This window comes from Suricata suricatta, chromosome 7 (genome assembly GCF_006229205.1).
Source record: "Suricata suricatta isolate VVHF042 chromosome 7, meerkat_22Aug2017_6uvM2_HiC, whole genome shotgun sequence".
NCBI classification, from domain to species: domain Eukaryota; kingdom Metazoa; phylum Chordata; class Mammalia; order Carnivora; family Herpestidae; genus Suricata; species Suricata suricatta.
The window spans coordinates 102,560,778-102,583,598 of NC_043706.1; the positions used below are offsets into that span (position 1 = coordinate 102,560,778).

Sequence of the window (22,821 nt, forward strand, 5' to 3'; positions counted from 1 at the left end):
AACATACCTTATAGTTCAATAAGATTCATATTTTTCTATAACTACATAATAACTTATCTCATCATTCCTGTAGATTTCACAGAAAATAAATTCTTACCCAGCCTTAGCAACACTTATGGTTTGCTGCTCCATTGCCTCGTGGATACTGGTTCTATCATGCTCTTTGAGGCTGTTAAACTCATCGATACAGCAAAGGCCCGCATCTGCAAGTACTAATGCCCCAGCCTCCAAATTCCATTCTCCAGAGTCTTTCACAGCAGTTACCGTCAGACCTAAGGAAGCAAGCAAGCTACGTCAGCTTTTATTTTCAAAAGCATACCTTATGTCTATGAGGGGGAAGTGCCTACATTATGAAGGGAAGGGCATAGAGTCAACATTTTTACTTCTGTTCTGTCTAGAATGGATGGCATCAGACAGAGAACTGGTAGATCCCCAGGGGAAGTGGGTGGGAGGATGGGCAAAGCAAATGAAGGGAATTAAGAAGTACAAACTTATAAATAAGTCACAGGATGTAAAGTACAGCATAGGGAATATAGTCAGTAATATTGTGATAACTTGGTATGGTGACAGATGGTAACTAGACTTCCAGTGAGCATTGCATAATGTATATAAATGTTGAATCACTATGTTGTACATTTAAAACAAATATAATATTGTATGCCACGTATATTTTGATTTTTTTGAAAAATGGTTGGCCTCAGGACAACTATTTCAGGTATCCAGACACTGGAAGGCCTCAGAAGATCCTATGTTCTGAAAATGTAAGGTGTGTTATTAAATATTTTGTAGCAACCAGAAGTCCCCAAATTTTGTCTCTCCTTGGTGGGTACCCTCACTGATGATCTAAACCTTTAGAAGGAGCAAATTGATCTCCAGAGATCTTATGACATGACATTCTATATTATATGGTGTTTACAGAGAAGGGTCCAAAGACACAAAACAGTAGATAATATGGTCCAATGATAAAAATGAAGAGTTTGCTCCTAGTCATAGTGTGAGGGCGAAGATTCCTTTATCTGTCTTCTCTTGTTTTGATTTATCCTTTCTACCAGTCAGTAGCACAGCGATAAAAAACAAAGGCTTTGTAGTCACACCGACTTGGATTTGAATCCTGGATGTGTCATTCTGGCTGTCTTACTTACTGTAGGCAAGTTTCCTAAGATGTCCAGGCTTCCGTTTGTTAATTTATAGAAGGAAATAACAATAGAATGCATCTTATGGAGTCTTACATATTCAAATAGATATAATAAAGCTCTTTAAAAGGTGTATGACATATAATGGGTACTTAAAATAACTACTGTTGATAAAAATAGATAAACCTCTGGTTAGACTGAACAAGAAATAAAAAGAGGAGGCACAAGTTACAAATACTAAGAATGATAGGGGTATCACTATAAATCCTACATATACTGAACTAGTAATAAGGAAATACAATGAACAACTCTATGCCCTAAGATTGATAACTTAGATGAAATGGTCAAATTCTTTAAAATATATAAATTGCCAAAATTTAACTAAAAATAAACTCTCTATTGTTAAAATTGACCATTTAGATAAAAACTTTGCCACACAAAAATCTACAGACTGAAATAACCTCATGGTGAATTCTACCAAACTCTATGAAAGACCTAATACAAATTCTACACAAAATTTTTAAAAATACAGAAAAACAAGAAACACTTCCCAACTCATTTACTATAGCTAGCATTATCAAGATACCAAAACTAGATAAAGATATATTAAAAGAAAACTACAGACAAGTACCTCTCATAAACATAGAAGCAAAAATCCTCCAAAAATACAAGCAAATCAAACAATAGTTCATCTTGGGATTGCAAGGCTAATTTTTTAATAAAAATTAACCAATTTACCATATAAATAAATAAAGGAAGAAGCAAATGCCTACTTCAATACATAAACAACACTTGATAAAACTCAACAATTATTCATGATAAAAAAATTCTCAGAAAACTAAGAATAGAGGGAACTTCTTCAGTCTTATAAAGGGCATTAATAAAAATTATACAACTAACATTTTTAACAAGAAAAGACTGAATGCTTACTCTCACCCTCACCCTCATCCCCAAGATTAGAATAAGGCAAGGAGATCTGTTCTCATCATTCATATTCAAAATCAAAGTGGGGTCCTAGCCAGTGAAACAAAAGAAAAGAAACTAATAACCTTCAGAACAGAAAGGAAAAAATAAAACTGTTTACATTTTCAGACAATATGATTAGCTATAAAATTCCAAATAATCTACAAAAAAAACCTACTAAAACTAGTAAGTGAGTGTAGTAAAGGTTGTAGAATACAAGTCAGTATACAAATATCAGTAATATTTCTACATATTAGAAAAAAATTAAAGGTGAAATTAAAAAATACAATTTACAAAAGTACCTGAAAATATGAAATACGTGGGTATAAATCTTTAAAAGTGTGCAAGATCTGGGGTGTGAGTTCAAGCCCCACATTGGGTTTAGAGATTACTAAAAATAAATAAATAAATAAATAAATGTACAAGATCTATATGCAGATACTACAAAACACTGATAAAGCAAATCAAAGAAAACCTAATGAAACCAAGAGATATTCCATGTTCATGAAATGAAAAACTCAGTATTTTTATTTTATTTATTCCAATGGGCCTTTTTAAAAAAAATTTATATCCAAGTTAGTTAGCATATAGTGCTATAATGATTTTAGGAGTAGATTCCAGTGATTCATCCCCTATGTATAACACCCAGTGCTCATCCCAACAAGTGTCCACCCTAATGCCCCTTACCCATTTAGCAACCCTCAGTTTGTTCTCTATATTTAAGAGTCCCTTATGTTTTGCCCCCGTTTTTATGTTATTTTTGTTTCCTTTCCTTCATATTCATCTGTTTTGTATCTTAAATTTCACATATGAGTAAAGTCATATGATATTTGTCTTTCTCTGGATAATTTCACTTAGAATAATACCCTCTAGTTCCATCCATGTAGTTGCAAATGGCAAGATTTCATTCTTTTTGATTGCCAAGTAATACTCCGTACTCTTCTCTATCCATTCATTTGCAATGAACATTTGGGCTCTTTGCATACTTTGGCTGTTGTTGATAGTGCTGCTATAAATATTGGGATGCATGCACACCTGTATCCCTTGAATAAACCTCTAGTAGTGCCATTGCTGGGTTGTAGGATAGTTCTATTCTTAATTTTTTGAGGAAACTCCATACTGTTTTTCAGAGTGTCTGCAAAACTTTGCATTCCCACCAGCAGTGCAAGAGATCCTCTTTCTCTGCATCCTTGCCAACATCTGTTGTTGACTGAGTTGTTAATGTTAATGTTAGCCATTCTGACAGGTGTGAGGTGGTATCTCATTGTGGTTTTGATTTGTGTTTCCCTGATGATGAGTGATGTTGAGCATTTTTTCATGTGTCTGTCAGCCATCTTGGTGTTTTCTTTGTAAAAGTGTCTATTCATGCCTTTTGCCCATTTCTTCACTGGATTATTTGTTTTTTTGGATGTTGAGTTTGATAAGTTCTTTATAGATTTTGGATAGTAACCCTTTATCCGATATGTCATTTCCAAATATCCTCTTCCATTCCATCGGCTGCCTTTTAGTTTTACTCACTGTTCCCTCCACTGTGCAGAAGCTTCTTTATCTTGATGAGGTCCCAATAGCTCATTTTTGCTTTTGTTTCCCTTGTCTCTGGAGATGTGGTGAGCAAAAAGTTGCTGTGGCCAAGGTCAAAGAGATTTTCGCCTCTTTCTCCTCTAGGATTTTGATGGCTTTCTGTCCTATGTTTAAGTCTTTCATCCATTTTGGGTTTGTTTTTGTGTATGGTGTAAGAAAGTGGTCCAGGTTCATTTTTCTGCATGTTGCTGTCCAGTTTTTCCAGCACCATTTGCTGAAGAGACTGTCTTTATTTCACCAGATATTCTTTCCTGCTTTGTCAAAGATTAGGTGGTCATAATTTGGGGGCCCATTCTGGGTTCTCTATTCTGTTCTATTGTGCCAGTACCATGCTGTCTTTATGATTAGAGCTTTGTAACACATCTTCAAGTCTGAGATTGTGATGCCTCCAGCTTTGGTTTTCTTTTTCAACATTACTTTGACTATTTGGGGTCTTTTCTGGTTCCATACAACTTTTAGGATTGTTTGTTCTAGCTCTGTGAAGAATGCTGGTGTTATTTTGATAGGGATTGCACTGAATATGTAGACTGCTTTGGTGTTATTATTTTCATTGGCTTCCATGTACTTTTTAATTTCCTCATTACTTCTTGGTTATCCCACTCATTCTTTAGTAGGATGTTCTTTAGTCACCAAGTATTTGTTATCTTTTCAATTTTTTTCTTGTGGTTGACTTCAAATTTCATAGCATTGTATCTGAAAACATGCATGGTATGACCTCAGTCTTTTTGCACTTGTTGAGGGCTGATTTGTGTCCCAGTAGGTGATCTATTCTGGAGAATGTCCCATGTACACTTGAGAAGAATATGTATTCCACTGCTTCGAGATGAAATACTCTGAATGTATCTGTTAAGTCCATCTGGACCAGTGTGTCATTCAAAGTCATTGTTTCCTTGTTGATTTTCTGTTCAGATGATCTGTCTGTTGCTGTAAGTAGGATGCTGAAGTCCCTACTATTATGGTATTACTATCAATGAGTTTCTTGATGTTTGTGATTAATTGATTTATATATTTGGGTGTTGCCACATTTGGAACCTAATGTTTCCAATTGTTAGATCGTCTTGGTTGACAGACCCCTTAATTATGATGTAATGTCCTTTTTCATCTCTTATTATGGCCTTTATTTTAAAATCTAGATTGTCTGATGTAAGTATGGCTACTCTGGCTTTTGCTACTGAAAAGATATGAATTTATTGCCATTATGTTCCATGTAGAGTTGGCATTTCTGGTGGTGTTCTCTGGTCCTTTCTAGTCTTTGTTGTTTTTGATCTTTTGGGTTGTTTTTTTTTTCATCTTTTCTCGCATCAGAAAGCCCCCCCCTTAAAGTTTCTTGCAGGCCTAGTTTAGTGGTCACAAACTCCTTTAGTTTTTGTCTTGGAAAATTTTTCTCTCTCCTTCTATTTTGAATGACAGCCTTGCTGGATAAAGAATTCTGGCTGCATATTTTTCCAGTTCAGCACATTGAATATATCCTGCCACTTCTTTCTGGCCTGCCAAATTTCTGTGGATATGTCTGTTATGAACATAATGTTTTCTCTTGTTAGGTTAAGGATGTTTTTCCCTTGCTGCTTTCATGATTCTTTCCTTGCCTGAGTATTTTGTGAATTTGACTATGATATGCCTGTTGATGGTCAGTTTTTGTTGAATCTAATGGGGAGTTCTTTGTGCTTTCTAGATTTTGATGTCTGTGTCTTTCCCCAGGTTAGGAAAGTTTTCCACTGTGATTTGCTCACATAAACCTTCTGTCTCCTCTTCTCTCTCTTCATCTTCTGGGACTCCTATGATCGGGTATTATTCCTTTTTAATGAGTCACTGAGTTCTCTAATTCTTAGATCATGTTCTTTTGCCTTAGTTTCCCTTTTTCTCTTTCTTCATTATTCTACATAAGTTTGTCTTCTATATCGCTGACTCACTGCCCTGCTTCATCCATTCTTGCTGCCATGGCATCCATTCAAATTACAGCTCAGGTATAGCATTATGAATTTCATCCTGATTAGACTTTACTTCTTTTATTTCCACAGAAAGAAATTCTATGTTTTTCAACCCCAGCTAGTATTCTTATTATCTTGACCCTAAATTCTGGTTCAGACATCTTGCTTGTATCTGTGTTGAGTAAATCCTGGCTGTCATTTCTTCCTGTTCTTTCTTTTGGGGTGAATTCCTTCATTTCATCATTTTGAAGGAAAAAAGAGTTAATAAAATAAAAAATTTAAAAATTTAAAATTTAAAATTTAAAACAACACACACACACACACACACACACACACACACACACACACAATAAAGGATGCAAGCTCCTAGGTGTTGTTGAAAGAAGCCTGAAGACTAAGAGAAAAAAAAAAAGAAAAGAAAAAGAAAAAAAGAGTAAAAAAGGAAAACACTATAAAAATTTAAAAAATACAATAAAATAGTACAAAATGAAATGATGAAAGTAAAATAGAATTTAAAATCTGCAAGAAAGTAAAAACTATAATAGAAAAATTAAATAAAAATCTTTTTTATAAAAACAGAAGAATAAAAATAACTTTTTTCTCTTTCTATATTCAATAAAAAAAGAAAAAAAATTGAATAGACAGGCCAGCAAACAGAATGAAATATGATTGAAATTACATCCAGTTTCCCTTAGAATTCAAACTATGAAGCACTTTATAGTCCGTAAACTAAGCAGGATGGGAGATTTATGGTGTTCCACTAGAGCATGGTGGCCCAGTGGGTGGGGGCTTGGTGTAGCAGCTCCATTCTTCACGAAATGACACTTCAATTCATTGGGGTGGACTGTTGTGGCATGCATAGGTGTGTATAAGCATGCGTGGGAGGGTGAAAATGGCGTTACCAGCTACATTGTCTCTAGTATGAGACCTCTGTGCTTTCACTGACTGGCGATCAAGCACCCCTCCTTTGTCTCCGGCTTTCGTCCACTCCTCGCTTCTACATTGTCTGTGACCAAGCTATCGGCCTGTCAGGCAATCATTTAGCAGCAGTGTTTCAGGGAAACACTGTGTTGGTAAATCACAACAACCATCTGGCGCCAGGCTTCAGTGAACCCTTAACGTCCTTGTTCCAATACCACCAAATGTGGCTGTTCTCTGGGGTTCACTGGGATCTTTGCTTGTAGGAAAGCTGCACAGCCTCTACCAAATGTCCTCCCAGCAGGGAAATGGCCTCTTCCCATGTGGCCTGAGAACCCCTCGGACCTCACTGTCTGCTCCTGGGGATTTGCCCTTCTCTTCAGAGCTCTGCCAGGTACTGAGCTGTAGAGTTTCAGACTCTGCACTCCCCCTGTTTTTAGAGTCTTAATGGAATTTAAACCCTCTCCTTTCTCCTTTCTCCCTTTTTTTCTTCAGTCCCTTGCAGTCCCTTTCTCCTTTCTCCCTTTTTTGTTCAGTCCACTCTTTCCCTTTCTCTCCAGCTGGTCATGGTGAGGGGGGAGAGGATGCTTTTCTTGTACTCTCCCCCATTGCTGTCCTATCTCCACAGGGAAAAACAGTTCCCTAACCTCCGCGGTTTTTCTCTTCCCCAGTTTACCTCTCCACACCATGTACTTGCTGAGTTCTGTGGTTCAAGTTGTGCAGATTGTTGTGTTAATCCTCAAATCAGTTTTCTAGGTGTGTAAGATGGTTTGGTGTTGATCAAGCTGCATTTCAGGGACGAGAGACAAAACTCGGTATTTTAAAGATGCTTCCCCAAATTGCTCCATAATTCTCTCTAAACTGGTCTATAGATTCAATGCAATTCCAAACAAAATTCTAATGGAACTTTTTTAAAATAAAAATTGACAGGCTGATTCCAAAATGTATATGGAGAAGCAAAGGAAACACAAGAACAAACCAAGAAACAAAATAGGTCTCATATCATCCAATTTCCAGATTTACTACAAAGGTATAGTAATTTAGTGAAACTAGAAAAAGGATAGACAGCGAAAACAATGGAACAGAGTCCAAAAATGGGCCCAAATATATCTGGTCAAGTTAGTTTTTATAAAAATGCAAAAGCAGTTCAATGAAGAAAAGATAATCTGTTCCACAAATGGTGCTCGAATGACTGAATAGCATTATGCAAAAAGAAAAAAAAAAATCAATCTTGATTCATACTTCAAATCTCATACAAGAATCAACTCAAGGATCTAACTGAAAAATGTAAAATTTATAGATGAAAACTCACAGCAGAAGATGTAGGAGAAAAATCTATGTAAGTTCTTCTGTTTCCCAGTCCAGCACTTCGGGAGTTCAAAAGTTGCCACAAATTGCCACTTCTTTAATAATAAGTAAAAATTTGAACACACTGAAAAATCAGTAATTCTTGTAAGATGCATTAGAAGTGAGGTCACAGGGCAAACCAATGCCCCAAAATTAGAAATACAGAAGGACAGAGAATCACACCTTATCAGAGCAGATACCTCCATGAGAACCAGTAATGGTATAAGACAACTTGAACTGTAGGTGATGAATTGATGGAGGCTCCTTGTGGATGACTCTGAGAAATAAAACCTCCATTATAGGGGAGCCTCACACTTTTGTGAGTTTTACCTCCAAGAGCCCTCTCAGGTTCTCCCATTAAACATCAGCAATTTTTCTCTGAAACTGTAAGCAATGAGAAAGTCTTAAAAAAAATTCTAGAGATCAAAAACACTGAAAAAGACAGGAAGAATTCCTTTGATGGACTTATTAGCAGACTGGACAAAGCTGAATAAAGAATTTCTGAGTGTAAAGATAGTGTACGTTTCAGTGGAAACTTCCAAAGCTGAAAAGCAAACAGGAGAAAAAGTGGGAAATAACAGAGCAGAATATCCAATAACTGCCTGATAACTACAAAAGGCGTAACATACATGTAATGGGCAACCAGAATGAGAATAAAGACAGAAAGGTACAGAAGCGACATTTGAAGCATTAATGACCAAGAACTAGTCATTAAGTGATTAATTAATGTCAGACACCAAACCACGGATCCAGAAAACCCATAATGACACTGAGAAGGAAAAAGGCTGAAAAACAAAGAAAAACAAAACCAAACCCTTTAAAAAACCTAAATGTAGGCATGTCATATTTAAACTTCAGAAAATCAAATATAAAGTAAATATCTTGAAAGAAACCAGAGGAAAAATATAACTTACCTACAGAGGAACAAAGATGAGAATTATGTACAACTTCCCTTCAGAAATCTTGCAAATAAGAAGAATAGAATGAAATATTCAAAATATTGAGAGAACAAAACCCACCAGCCTAGAATTCTGTCCCCTGTGAAATTATCTTCAACAGTGAAGAAAAAAAGACTTTTCTCTGGAAAAAAAAATTTTGAGGTAATTAGTTGCCAGCAGACCTGTCAAAGGAAGTTCTTTAGAGAGAAGAAAATGCTATAGGTCAGAAACTCAGAGGTATGTAAAGGGGCCTGACTGGCTCTGTTGGAAGAGTGTGCAACTCTTGGTCTTGGGGTTGTAAGTTCATTCACCCACTGGGTGTAGACTACTTAAATAAATAAATAAACTTAAAAAAAAAACCTCTAAGATCTACAAGAAGAAAAACAACAAAGAAAGACTAGCTTAAATAAAAACTTCTGTTTTCTTTCTAACTGATAGTAGTTTGTTAAAAATAATAGCAACAATGTATTCAAATATGTATGTTTATATGTGTTTATGTGCAAGTGAAATGAATGAGAGCAATAATAAAAGGGATGAGAGAGAGGAATTAGAAATATTTTGCTACTTATAAGTACTTATACTGTATAGCGTTATTTGTAAGTAGAATTGGATTAATTGTAAATGTATATTACAAATTCTGGAGCAACCAATTACAAGTTAAGAAGAAGTATAATTGATATACTAAGAAAGGTGAAAAAACAGCATCATATAAAATGCTCAATTAAAACCATAAAAGGCAAAAAAGGAGTGGAAGATAAAAACAGGAACAAAGAACAAAGGCAATCAATAAAAAATGCTAACAAATATGGAAAGTATTCATCCAGCTATTATTAATAATCACGTTGAACATCCATGGTCTAAATACACCAAATAAAAGACCAAGATTACCAGAGTTTATTAAAAAATAAAACACAAAACACCAACTATACATTATGTATAAGAAACTCACTTCAAATATAAAGACATACAGGTTGAAAATTTAAAAGATTTAAAAGAGAAAGGTATACCATGCTAACACTAATCCCCCCAAAATGGGAGTAGCTATATTAGTTTCAGACAAAGCAGACCTCAGGACAAGAAAAATTCTCCGGGAGAAAGAGGAGCATCACATAATGATAAAATGGGGTCAACACTCCAAGATGAGATTATAACCCTGAATGATTATGGGCCTTGGAATAGGTGAGGCAAAAACCAGTGGAATTCAAAGGAGAAACAGATGAATTTGTATTATAGTTGGAGACTCTACCACCCCTCTATCAGATATGGACATCTCCAGCAGGCAGAAAATCAGTAGGCCATAACTGAATTCAATAGTACCATCAATCAACTGAATGTAACAGACATCTATATACAATTTCATCCAACAACAGCAGAATGTAATTTTTCCCCCAGATCCCATGGAATATTCACAAAGATAGACCACATGCTGGATGATAAGACAAACCTTAACAAACTTATTAGAGAAATCATAAATCTTTCCTTGAACTACAATAAAATTAAACTAGAAAGCAATAACAGAGAACTAGAAAATTCTAAATTATGTGAAGATTAAACAACACACTTCTAAATAACACATGGGTCAAAGAAGAAATCTCAAGAGAAATTTAAAAAGGTTTTGAACTTGGGGTGCCTGGGTGGCTTAGTCGGCTAAGCCTCCGACTTCGGCTCAGGTCAGATGTCATGTTCGTGGGTTCGAGCCCCGCGTCAAGCTCTGTGCTAACAGCTCAGAGCCTGGAGCCTGCTTCAGGTTCTGTGTCTCCTTCTCTCTCTGTCCCTCCCCCTCTCATGCTCTGTCTCTCTCTGTGTCAAAAATAAATAAAACATTAAAAAAATGTTTTGAACTAAAAATGAAAATACAACTTATTAAAATATGTGGGATGCAATGAAAGCAGTGCTTAGAAACTTACAGCACTAAGTGCATATATTAGAAGATCTAAAACCAATAATAGAAGCTTCTACCTTAGGAAACTGACAAAGAAGATCAAATTAAATCCAAAGCAAGAAGAAAGGAAAATAAAAATTACAGCAGAAATGAATGAAATTGAAAACAGGAAATCAACAGAGAGTATCGCTGAAATCAAAAGCTGTTTTCTTTGACAAGATCAATAAAACTGATAAACTAAGAAAAAAAGATAAGACACAGATTACTACTACCAGAAATGAAAGAGGGAATATCACTACTGATCCTACAGAAATTAAACAGATAATGAAGATTATTATGAACAAGTTTATGCCCATAACTTTGATAACCTAGATGAAATGGACCAACTCCTTGACTGGCACAATCTGCCAACTCACAAAAGAAGAAACAGACAATCTGAATAGGCCCATTTCTATTAAAGAAATTGAATCAATAATACCCTTCTAAAATAAAAGTACCAGGCCCAGATAGCTTCACCTGTGAATTCTTAAAGATCTAAGGAAGAAATTATACCCATTCTCTATAGTCTCTTACAGAAGACAGAAATAGGAGGAATACTTCCTAACTTATACTATGATACAGAATTACCTTAAGGATCTCACATTTTGTGAGATTGACCCCTGTATTGGGCTCTGCACTGACAGCATGGAGCCTGTTTGGGATTCTTTCTTTCTCTCTGCCCCTACTCCCTCTCAAAAATAAGTAAACATTTGGGGCACCTAGGTGGCTCAGTTGGTTAAGCATCCAACTTCAGTTCCAGTCATGATCTTGTGGTTTGTGAGTTTGAGCCCCACGTTGGGCTCTGTGCTGACTGACAGCTCAGAGCCTGGAGCCTGCTTTGGATTCTGTCTCCTTCTTTCTCTCCCCCCCCCACCTCCACCTCGCACTCTGTTTTTCTCTCTATCTCTCAAATAAATAAACATTTTAAAGAAGTTTTAAAAAAAGAAGGTACAAGAAAGAGAATTATATTGGAACTTTTTTATGTACTATTAAAATTAAGTTACTATTAAGCTAAACTAGATTGGTTTTACATTAAGATGTTATAATAATCCCCAAGACAATCACTAAGAAAAAATCTAAAAATATATAGTAAAAGAAACACTAAGGGTATTAAAAAGATACACAAGAAATTACATTAAACACAAAGGAAGGCAGTAATGGAGAAATATTGCAACTAAGAAGACATAAGCCATGTAGAAAACAGAGTGGAAAATAGCATCCATACAACCTATCCCATCAGTAATTACATTAAATATAAATAGAACAAAATACTTTAATAAAAAGCAGTTTGTAGAATGTATACAAAAACATGATCCAACTATGTGTTGTTTATAAAAGACAAAAAACCAAAAGAGGGTTGCAGTGGTTATGCTGATATCAGACAAATATTTTAATACAAGAATAGCATTCACAAGTGAAGATAAAATCACACTGGCTTCTATACTAATTAGATAACATCTGGAGCAGGAGTCAGTAGACTATGTTCTGTGGGCAAATTTTGGCCCAACCACTTGCTTTTGTAAAAATACTTTTTTTGGAACACACTCATGCCCATCATTTACTTACTGTCAATGGTTGTTTTCACACTACAACAGCAGAGGTAAGTAGCTGTGACACAGTGACCCTCAAAATCGAAAATATTTAAATGTGGCCTTTTACAGAAAAAGGTTGCTGACTCTTGATCTAGAGTATCAATGTTTACTTTGAGACATCACATTTTAAAAGAAATACTAAAGAAAAAAGAAGGGTAAAAATATAATAATGGACAAGGAAATAATGCAATTTAAAGAATAGTTTATGGCATCGAGTATGGTTATCCTAAAAGATTTGGAGAAGAAAGATCATTTTTATATATTTAGAGAACTATCCTCTGGAAGGGGAATTGGGAGCAGTTTCAAAAGAAATAAGAGAGACCAACATGTAGAGTTTTATAGGGAACTAGGGAAAACTTGAGGTGTTTAAAATGGGATTGGCTGAGGCGCCTGGGTGGCTCACTCAGTTAAGCATCCAACTTTGCCTCAGGTCATGATCTTGCAGGTTCCTGAGTTCGAGCCTGGCATCAGGCTCTGTGCTGACAGCTCAGAGCCTGAAGCCTGCTTTGGATTCTGTATCTCCCTCTCTCTCTGTCCCTCCCCCACTTGTGCTCTGTCTGTCTCTCTCTCAAAATAAATAAACATTAAAAAAGTAAATAAATAAAATGGAATTGGCTACTTCACAAAGTACTAGATTTTCATCAAAGTAACTATATAAGCAAAGGTGGAATGTTTACTTGTCAGACAATTTAGAAAGGCATACGTGCAACGAATAGGTGGCTATATAAAGTAGGAATCAGATCCCACATTGGGTGTAGAGATTACTTAAAAATAATAAATAAATAAGGAATTAGAAATTATTTTGAGAGGAAAGAAAATTAAAACACAACTTACCATAACTTATGGGACACAGCTAAAGCAATTATTAGAGAATACTTTATAGCTATAAATGTGTACATTTAAAAAGAAGAAAAATCTCAAATCAATAGTCTATGCTTCTACTTAAGACACTGAAGGAATCGGGGAGAAAAAAAAGAAAAGCAAACTAAATCCAAAGCTGAGCAGAAAGAAGGAAACAATAAATATTAGAGCAAAAAACTGAAATAGACAACAAAGAAACAATAGAGAAAATAAAACCAAAAGTTAACAAGTCTTTTTGGTAACTGACTAATCCAATAAGAGAGAAGAATTAAATTATTAAAATCAGGAATCTAAGATGGGATATTATGAATGACTTTGGAGAAATAAAAAAGATAGTAAGGGAATATAACTAATTGTGCATTAACTACATAGATAACCTAGATGAAACTGATGAATTCCTAGAAAGATACTAACTGCCAAAATGGACTCAGGAAAAAAAGAAAATCTTTGTAGACCTATAATTAGTGAAGTGCTTTAATTAGTAATAATTCTACTCACAACGCCCCTACCCCACCACACAGATAGCTTTACTGATGAATTCTACCAAACATCTAAAGAATTTGTCAAATACCAATTCTTCACAACTCTTCTCTAAAAGTAGAAGACGAGGGAATGCTTCCTAACTCATTCTATGAGACCAGTATTACCCACATACCAAAAAGCAAAGACAGGGGCACCTGAGTGGGGCTCGGTTAAGTGTTCAACTTTGGCTCAGGTCATGATCTCATGGTCTGTGAGTTCGAGCCCCATGTTGGGCTCTGTGCTGACAGCTCAGAGCCTAGAGTAAGCTTCAGATTCTGTGTCTCCCTCTCTCTCTGCTCCTCCCCTGCTCGCACTCTGTCTCTCTCAAAAATAAATAAATATTAAAAAAAAGACATCATAAGAATATAAAACATCAGCATCTCTTATGACTACAGATACAAAAATCCTCAACAAAATACTAACAAACCAAATCCATCAATATATGAAAAGAATTCTACACTATGACTAAGTGGGATTTATCTCAGAAATATAAGATTGGTATAACACCTTGAAACCAATTAATGTTAATATTTCCATATTAATAGAAGAAAGGACAAAAAGCACATGATCATCTCATTAGAGTCAGGAAAAACATTTGACACACTACTTCATGAAAAAACACTCAACAAACAAGGAACAGAAAAGGACTTTCTCAACCTGATAAAAGGCATCTACAGAAAACCCACAGTTAAACATCGTTCTTAATGGCATATGACTGAATGTTTTCCTTCTAAGATCAGAAACAAGATAGGGATGTCCACTCTCACTATGAACACTGTCCTGGAGGTTCTGGAAAGGGCAATTAGGCCAAAAATTATACAATAGGCATCTAGAGGGGAAAAAAAGTAGTAAAACTATGTCTATTTGCTGATGATAAATCTTGCATACAGAAGATTCTAAAGAATCCACTAAAATTTATTATAACTAATAAATGAATTTAGCAAAGTTGAAGGATACAAAATCCATTTTTAAAAGTCAAATGTATGTCTATACACTTGCATTAAAGAATATAAAAATGTAATTAAGAAAATAATCCCATTTACAATAACATCTAAAGGAATAAAATACTTCGGGGTGCCTGGGTGGCTCAGATGGTTAAATGTCCAACTTAGCTCAGGTCATGATCTCACAGTTGGTGAGTCTGAGCACCACATCAGGCTCTGTGCTGACAGTGCAGAGCCTGGTGCCCCCTTTGAGTTCTGTGTCTCCCTCTCCCTCTGCTCCTCCCCTGCTCATGTTCTGCCTTTTTTGTTCTTTCTCAAAAAAAAAAAAACAAACATTAAAAAAAAGAATAGAATACTTAGGAATAAATTTAATAAAAGTAGTATAAAATTTATACTCTGAAAAGTACAAAACATTGCTAAAAGAAATTAATGATGACTTAGACAAATAAAAAAAATTCCTATGTTCACTGACAGGAATATTGTCAAGATGGCAATATTCCCCAAAGGGATCTACAGATTAAATATAATCCCTATCAAAATCTCTACTGTCTTCTTTGCAGAAATTGACAAGATGATCCTAAAATTCATGTGGAAATTCAATGAATCCCAAATAGCCAACATAACCATTAAAAAAGAAGAAGAAAGACTCACACTTCCTGATTTCAAAACTTACTACAAAGCTACAGTAAGGGGGATGCCTGGCTCAGTCGGTTGAGCGTCTCACTTTAGCTCAGGTCATGATCTTTTGGTCCATGGGTTTGAGCTTCGCATCAGGCTCTTTGCTGACATCTTAGAGCCTGGAGCCTGCTTCGGGGTCTGTGTCTCCGTCTCTCTCTACCCCTCCCTTACCTGTACTCTGTCTCTCTCTCTCTCTCAAAAATAGACACTAAAAAAAAATTTTTTTAATCAAGACAATATGGTAATGGCATAAAGATACGGACCAACAAAACAAAAACTGATTGTTCAGAAATAAACCCACAGATTTATGGTCAATTCATTTTTTAAGTGTTTTTATTTATCTTTGAAAAACAGAGCACACGTGCGCATTCGTGCACACAAGTTGGGGTGGGGCAGAGAGAGAGAGAAGGAGACACAAAATCTGAAGCAGGAGTAATGGAGAGCTCAAACCCATGACCCATAAGATCATAACCTGAGCCAAAGTTTAACTGACTGAGCCACCCAGGCACCCCTATGGTCAATTCATTCTTTGAAGACAATTTATTGGAGAAAAAAATAGTCTTTTCAAATGAAACTGCTGGGAAATTGGACATCCACATGCAAAAATAGAAATTTGGACCTGTACTTCACTTTGTATACAAAAAATAATACAATCTGGGTCAAAGACTTAAATATAAGGTGCTGAAGTATAAAACTTTTAGAGGAAAACCATCCAGCAATTCTACTTTGGGTATTTATCTGGGGAAAACAAAAATATTAACTAGAAAAGATACAGGCACTCCCATGTTCACTGCAGCATTATTGACAGTAGCCAAGACATGGAAACAACCTAAGTGTCCATTGATGGATAAATAAAGAAATTGTAGCACATATACACAATGGAATATTATTCAGCCATTATTAAAAAGAATGAAATCTTGACTAAACCTCAAGGGCATTATGTTAAGTGAAATAAGTCAGACAGAGAAATACTGCATGATTTCTCTTATAAGTGGAATCTAAAAACGCTCATAGATACAGAGAATAGATTGGTGATTGCCAATCAACTGGTGGTGGGGAGAAATGAGAAAACTCGTTGTGTTTTTGGAGTTCAAATTGCATAATTTATAATAAAAAAAAACTTTTAAAAGTTAAACTATTAAAATCCTGTAAGAAAACAAAAACAAAATAACATATAAAGCTCTTAGAAGAAAATGTAGGTGTAAATCTTCATGACCCCTGAATTAGGCAGTGTTTTTGAGAGGTTAACACCAAAAGTATAAGCAAAAATGGCAAAATAAATATATTAGACTTCATTAAAATTAAAAGCTTTGGGGCAGCAAAGGCTACACTAAAAAAAGAAAACAAACCAAAACACCAACTCACAGAGTGGGAGAAAAAATTTCCAAACCTGATAAATACAAGACTCTGAAAGTCTCTGGTAAGTGACCTGTGTTTAGCATATATAAAAAACTCTCAGAACCCAATAAGAAAAAGACAACTCGTTTTTTTTAATGACCAAATGATCTGAATAGACATTTCTCCACAGAAGATATACAAATGGCCAATAAGAAAATAAAAATGTTCAACATCTTTAGCCACTAGGGAAATATAAGTCAAAACCACAATGAGATACCACTGCACGCAGCACCCATGGCTATAAATCCAAAAGGCATAATAACAAGTGGGTTGGCGAGGGTGTGGAGAAATTGGAATGCTTACACATTGCCGGTGGGAATGTAAAAGGATGCAGCCACTTTGGCGGTCTGGTAGCTCTCCAGGAGGAGTTACTATATGACCCAGCAATTCCACTTTTAATTAAGGGTATAACCAGAGAAATGAAAACCTAGGTCTTGCACAAAAATTTATAGACAAATGTTCATAGCAGCATAGTTGTTATTAAAAAAACAATCACTGTGTAATACTGAGGTTCTTAGAAGTGGATTCTTTGTATGTTGGATTCAAGGCTTTGGCAAGCACAGATTCTAGCAACCTAAAATCTACCAATTAATTACCTAATTCACCTAATTTGTGAAACCTTTCCCCTTCCTATCCTTTCTAGTTTTGGGCCTTTTCCACACGATCATGCATATAAGGCCTCCAATCTCATGAAGCATCCTTGCCTAGCTTCTGTCAAATGAGTCTCCATCTAATGCTGATTGTCTCTATAGTAACCAACTAGAAACACGGCTATGCTTAGCAGTGGCTCTGTGCAAGAAGTGCTCTAGCCTAGAGAGGTTTTAAAGATTTCAGTCTTTTCTCTACTTATCACACATTTCTCTGGGTATTAGGAAAAGGAGAGAGCCTCTAATAACAAGAGAGGTGAGGGTTAAAAAGAAAAGGACTGAATGTAAAACAAGAAGGAAGACGCATGAGTGGAGACTGAGTTCAAGAGGAAAACAAGTTTAGAAGGAGCTCTGTTTATAGGAGGAGTAAGAACACATGGCAAAAAAAAAAATAAAAATAAAAAACTAGATTCCAGAAATGGACAATAATTATTAAGCTTTCCATTCATATTCTACTGGTCAGAAACAACATATCTACATCAACAAATGTCAACAACAAATATAATTAAGGTGCTTCAGAAAGCTAACTGATATCACTGATAGCTATACAAAGGGTGTTTTATAGTAGAGCCTATTTATGCATAAGGGATCAGACACAGTTTATATCTTCAATAAACTTGTAACCTAATGATGGGCAGAAATGAACACAAAACAGCGAAACTTATTAATGAGGTGGAACACAGAACGGGGGAAGAGGGACATACTTTACGTAACACTTAGGGAAACCTTATAATAAGTATAAGAATGTTCCATCCTCCCCCGGATATCCCTTCTGCAACAGGGGTCTCGACATCTGCAGTGCCGCAAGGGGGAGAGCCCATAGGTCTGCACTGGCTGAGCTTCCTCTACAACTAGCATATACATGGGCTCACCTCATTCATGGAGCTTTGCTCCTCAAGAGTTCATTAATCAAGATATTACTACAGTGTCTGCCAGCTTGACACCATTGCTTTTTCTACACATAAAGACCACTTTAAATATCAGACACAGAGGAGAAGAATAGAGAAGCAGCATTTCAGCAAATAAAGGAAAGAGTTTCTTTTATTTTTTAATGTTTATTTATTTATTCTGAGAGAGAGAATGCTCACATGCGAGCAGGGGAAGGGCAGAGAGAGAGTGAGAGAGAGAATCCCAAGCAGGCTATATGCAGTTAGCTGGTATCCCAACACAGGGCTTGATCCCATGAACTGAGATCATGACCTGAGCTGAAATCAAGAGTCACATGCTTAACTGACTGAGCCACCCACGGGCAGAAGAAACAAGTTTCTGAGCCACAGTGTCCTCATTTCTTATGTGGAAATGATAATACCTTACCCCCCTACTATACCAGGATGATTTGAGGCTCAAAAATAGGTCACATGAAAATTCTTTACAAATGGGAAAGTGGGTGGCTCAGTCACTTAAGCACCTGACTTCCCTGGGTGGCTCAGTCACTTAAGCACCTGACTCTTGATTTTGGCTCAGATCATGATCTCATGATTCCTGGGATCGAGCCCCACATGGGGCTCCAAGCAGATAACACAGAACCTGCTTGAGACTCTCTCTCTCCTTCTCTCTGCCCCTACCCTGCTTGCATTCTCTTTCTCTCTCTCAAAATTAAAAAAGCAAATGGTAAAGCATCATATCAATATATATACACATTCTATACACATGGGCACACACAGCCTTTTTGGGATAGTATATTTTGCCTCCCACAGAACTTTAACAATAACTGGTTAAAGTTGCATCTAACACTTTCTATTCTGTATACCATGCAGACTTGATTACATAGTTATCTTTCCTGCCAATAAAGTTTTTGAGGATTATGTCCATGTATGTTTTGTCTTTGAATATTCCACAGAGCCAAGCGCACTAATTTCACATAATAAATCCTCTCTATATGTTATTAAAATCATTACTTTAGAATTTATTCCTTTTAGAAATATGAACTCCAGCAAATGTCAACATTCTACAATTATACAGAAAACCTTACCTATTATTAAATTTTGACATCCTATAACTAATAAATAAGGAGCACTTTATTTAAAAAAAATTTTTTATGTTTTTTAAATTTATTTTTGAGAGACAGAGAGAGACAGCGTGAGCAGGGGAGGGTCAGAGAGAGAAGGAGACACAGAATCTGAAGACAGGCTCCAGGCTCTGAACTGTCAGCACAGAGCCTGACACGGGGCTCAAACCCATGAACTGTGAGATCATGACCTGAGCCGAAGTGGGACACTTAACCAACTGAGTCACCTAGGCGCCCCAATAAGGAGCCCTTTAAACTAAAGAACCACTACAACAAGCCTTAAGTTAGAACTTTTTTAAAAAGATGGGGACAATAACTCAAATGTCTCTTCAGAGAGTATTAAACACAGGCAAAGGCAAGAGGTTAAGCTCTTCCATTCCTAGGATAACTTTTGCAGCAGGCAGGAGCTAAGACTTGATTTGTATCTTAGTTATAATACATTTTAATTCAATGTATTTTAATTTAATTCAGTCTAATTCCAGTTCATTTTAATTCACTCTTTAATCCTGTTTTGTGTGTGTCTTCAATTTAACTTCAAGGTTAAGATTGTTAGATGCCCTCTGTAGAGGAAGCAAGCTGCATCTTGTCCCTTCGGATTTTAAGCTGTATGCCCAGCACCATAGGTACTTTCTCTGAAAAGCCACAGGACACCACTCCATACCTCACCACAGCCTACTGGCATGGCTAAATGACCACCTCATTTTATATGACAGGTGTGATAACGGCCCAAAAATTGAATTAAATAAACTTAGATTGCCACACAAGCCTAATTATGATGAGAAAAAATTACAGCTATATTAGTTTCCAAGGGTTGCCATAACAAAATACCGGCCTGGGTAGCTTAAGTAATGTAAATAATTTTCTCACAGGTCTGGAGACTAGAAGTACAAGATTAAGGTGTCTGCAGGATTGGTTTCTTTGAAAGCCTCTCTTCTCCAATTGCAAGTGGCTGCCATCTCACGGTGTCCTCACATGGTCTTTTCTCTGTGTATGTGTGCCCTTCATCTCGGTCTCTTTTCATGTCCAAATTCCCCCTCTGGGGATAACATTTAGATTGAATTAGGGCCCACTTTAAGGAACTCATTTTAACTTAACCATGTCTTTAAAGGCCCTATCACCAAATAAAGTCACATTCAGAGGGACCAGAAGGTTAGTGCTTCAACATCTGAATGGGGTTGGGGGGGGCACAATTCAGCCTATTAACAACAGCTAACGAGGTTCATTTATCTTTGTCCTAGGCACTAGTTTAGCCTTTGTTGATCCTAGAGTCCAGACAATCTCTTTCAGCCGTCCTTCCTCCTTACAGAAGGAATCTATACAGAGGGAAGCAATTTTGGGGATTATATTCTTTGTAGCCCTCCAAGCATCAACACTCATGGTGACCCATCTGTTACAATATGATCAGCTGTTTAAGAGTCACCAAAAAGTTGTCCAGCAGTCCTATAGATCGTCTCTGAAACTAGAGTGATGTTTTTACAATATTTTTTCCTCTATGATATATACCAGCTTATCTAGAAATATGCTAGGGCACGTCTGGGAACCCCTTTGGCCTTTCCTGTAAAATACTGTCAAAGGTGAAGAAAGAAACAATTGGAAAGGATGCTCAAAGGTTCTTTAATGTTTGTGAGAGGCAATAATAAAAGAGTTAGGACAGGCAACATGAGAGGCCTCGAGCCAATATTACAGCTTCAGTAGACTACTAAAGAAGGTCATTTTCCCCTTAAATACTGTTGTATATGACATGTTAAAACAAAGAGTTTTAAAGAAAATAACCCAAACTAGTGGTATCCAGGTAGATCTCAATTCTTGACGCTGCAGATCCACCAAAACCAAGTTTAAGGTAAGATATACCTTATTATGACACACCTATGGTCAGACTACAAAATACACTTTATCAATCTTATAATGTCATTTTTATAAAGCGAGTAAATTAGAATCACCTCTTAAGAGCGCCAGCAATAATCAGAAAATTGCATACACCATTCTCAAGGGAGTCATGTTTTAATCTTCAAATGGTCATGTATCTTACATATCTAGTGTATCTTAACAGCATATAGCAATTAACACTTTATCTTGGCTAGTGGTAAGACCAGCACTAATAAGAGTGAACAGAGAATATAGTTTATCAGCCACAGTAATCTGCATTTACCACCTCACTAAGGCTCCTACTCTAACATACACACATAACAGGGCTTGAGGAAACCTTTTCTGGTAGGTCCTATTTTACTGTTTAATCCATTGACAATAAAATGAGAACTCCCTGCTCCAAGCAGTTTTTCTAAATATGAGGAGGCCTGGTATTACCTGTGCCATGTTAACTTTCAAAAGACTATCAGATAAAAAAGCCTCATCAACAGCAATCGACGTAAGTATGAAAAATGTCCAAACAATGAGAACGCAAAATCCTGGGCACTATACTAAGAAACAACTCTTTCAGCACACATGATACTTAAGAAATAATACTTTTCTGAATGTAATTAGCCAAGGTCAATGGTTTCACTAGAAACACATAAGAAAAAAATTGATGGTTTACCAACAGCAGGTAATAGAACAAGTCATTAAACAAATCATTATGCCACTCTTACTAGGTAAACAGAAATTGTTCAGCAACCCCACAAAAGTGTTAAAAGCTCTCCGTTTCCCAACAATGGTAGTCAAACAGAAGTGAATCGACAGGAATGCCAACGACTTATGCAAAGACTCCTCAAAACTTGTTTGTGGTGCCACAAATTTTTATTTACTAACGGTTTAGGTCATACATTTTTTGAAAATCACATGTCCTGGTATGCCGCTGTGTTCTTTACTCTTCCTTTCCCTTTTCTATCATATTTTTTGCCCTTTGGTTTCCTGACACTTCCATTTTCTCTTTTTGTGTTCCTGTTATGCTCACGAAACGGCAGAAATCTGGGATGTAACTGATCACATTGCTGGTAATCTTTTTCTTTTTGGGGCGCTTTCCAGATTAGAACGGGAGGAAGACCCAGGTGCAGCTCAAATATTACCTATTCAGATTTTTCATGCAAAGTGTGTGTAGAAAAGGCTCCCTTCGCCCTTCATTTTGTGTCTATTTACTAACGGCGCTGTAGTGCCCAAACGCAGATATTGACCAAGAACTAGATTTCCAAAATGGCTTTGCTCCTTTCGAGCTGGCATGGGTCTATAAAATACAATTTATTTCCACTGCAACCAACCGTCTCTACCCCAAATGTACGTAGGGAGCGGAATCTAACCCAGGGTGGACAACCGAATTACATCTATTAAATTCAGTAGAGAGACTGCACAGCAGTTGGACGGATGTAAAAAGAGCGTTAAAAGGGGAAAAAAAAAACCCACCAGAAACCACACGAAGCACACCCCAGGGGCGGGCGTCGCCCAGAATCGCGCCCTCCCGCCGCCTCGCCGGCCGCGAGCACGCCTCCCCGCCGCGGCCACGCCTCCTCCG

The 22,821-nt window shown here is 36.5% G+C and overlaps 1 protein-coding gene across 2 annotated transcripts in view; it reads right to left on the minus strand.

The window, feature by feature from the left end:
• MCM9 (minichromosome maintenance 9 homologous recombination repair factor) overlaps positions 1-22,821 on the minus strand; it is a 103,420-nt gene that overhangs the window by 41,521 nt on the left and 39,078 nt on the right. For both annotated transcript variants that reach the window (XM_029943725.1, XM_029943724.1), the window contains one exon: positions 98-272. In XM_029943725.1, the coding sequence (XP_029799585.1) occupies positions 98-272 (175 nt within the window). The remainder of the gene's footprint in view (positions 1-97; positions 273-22,821) is intronic.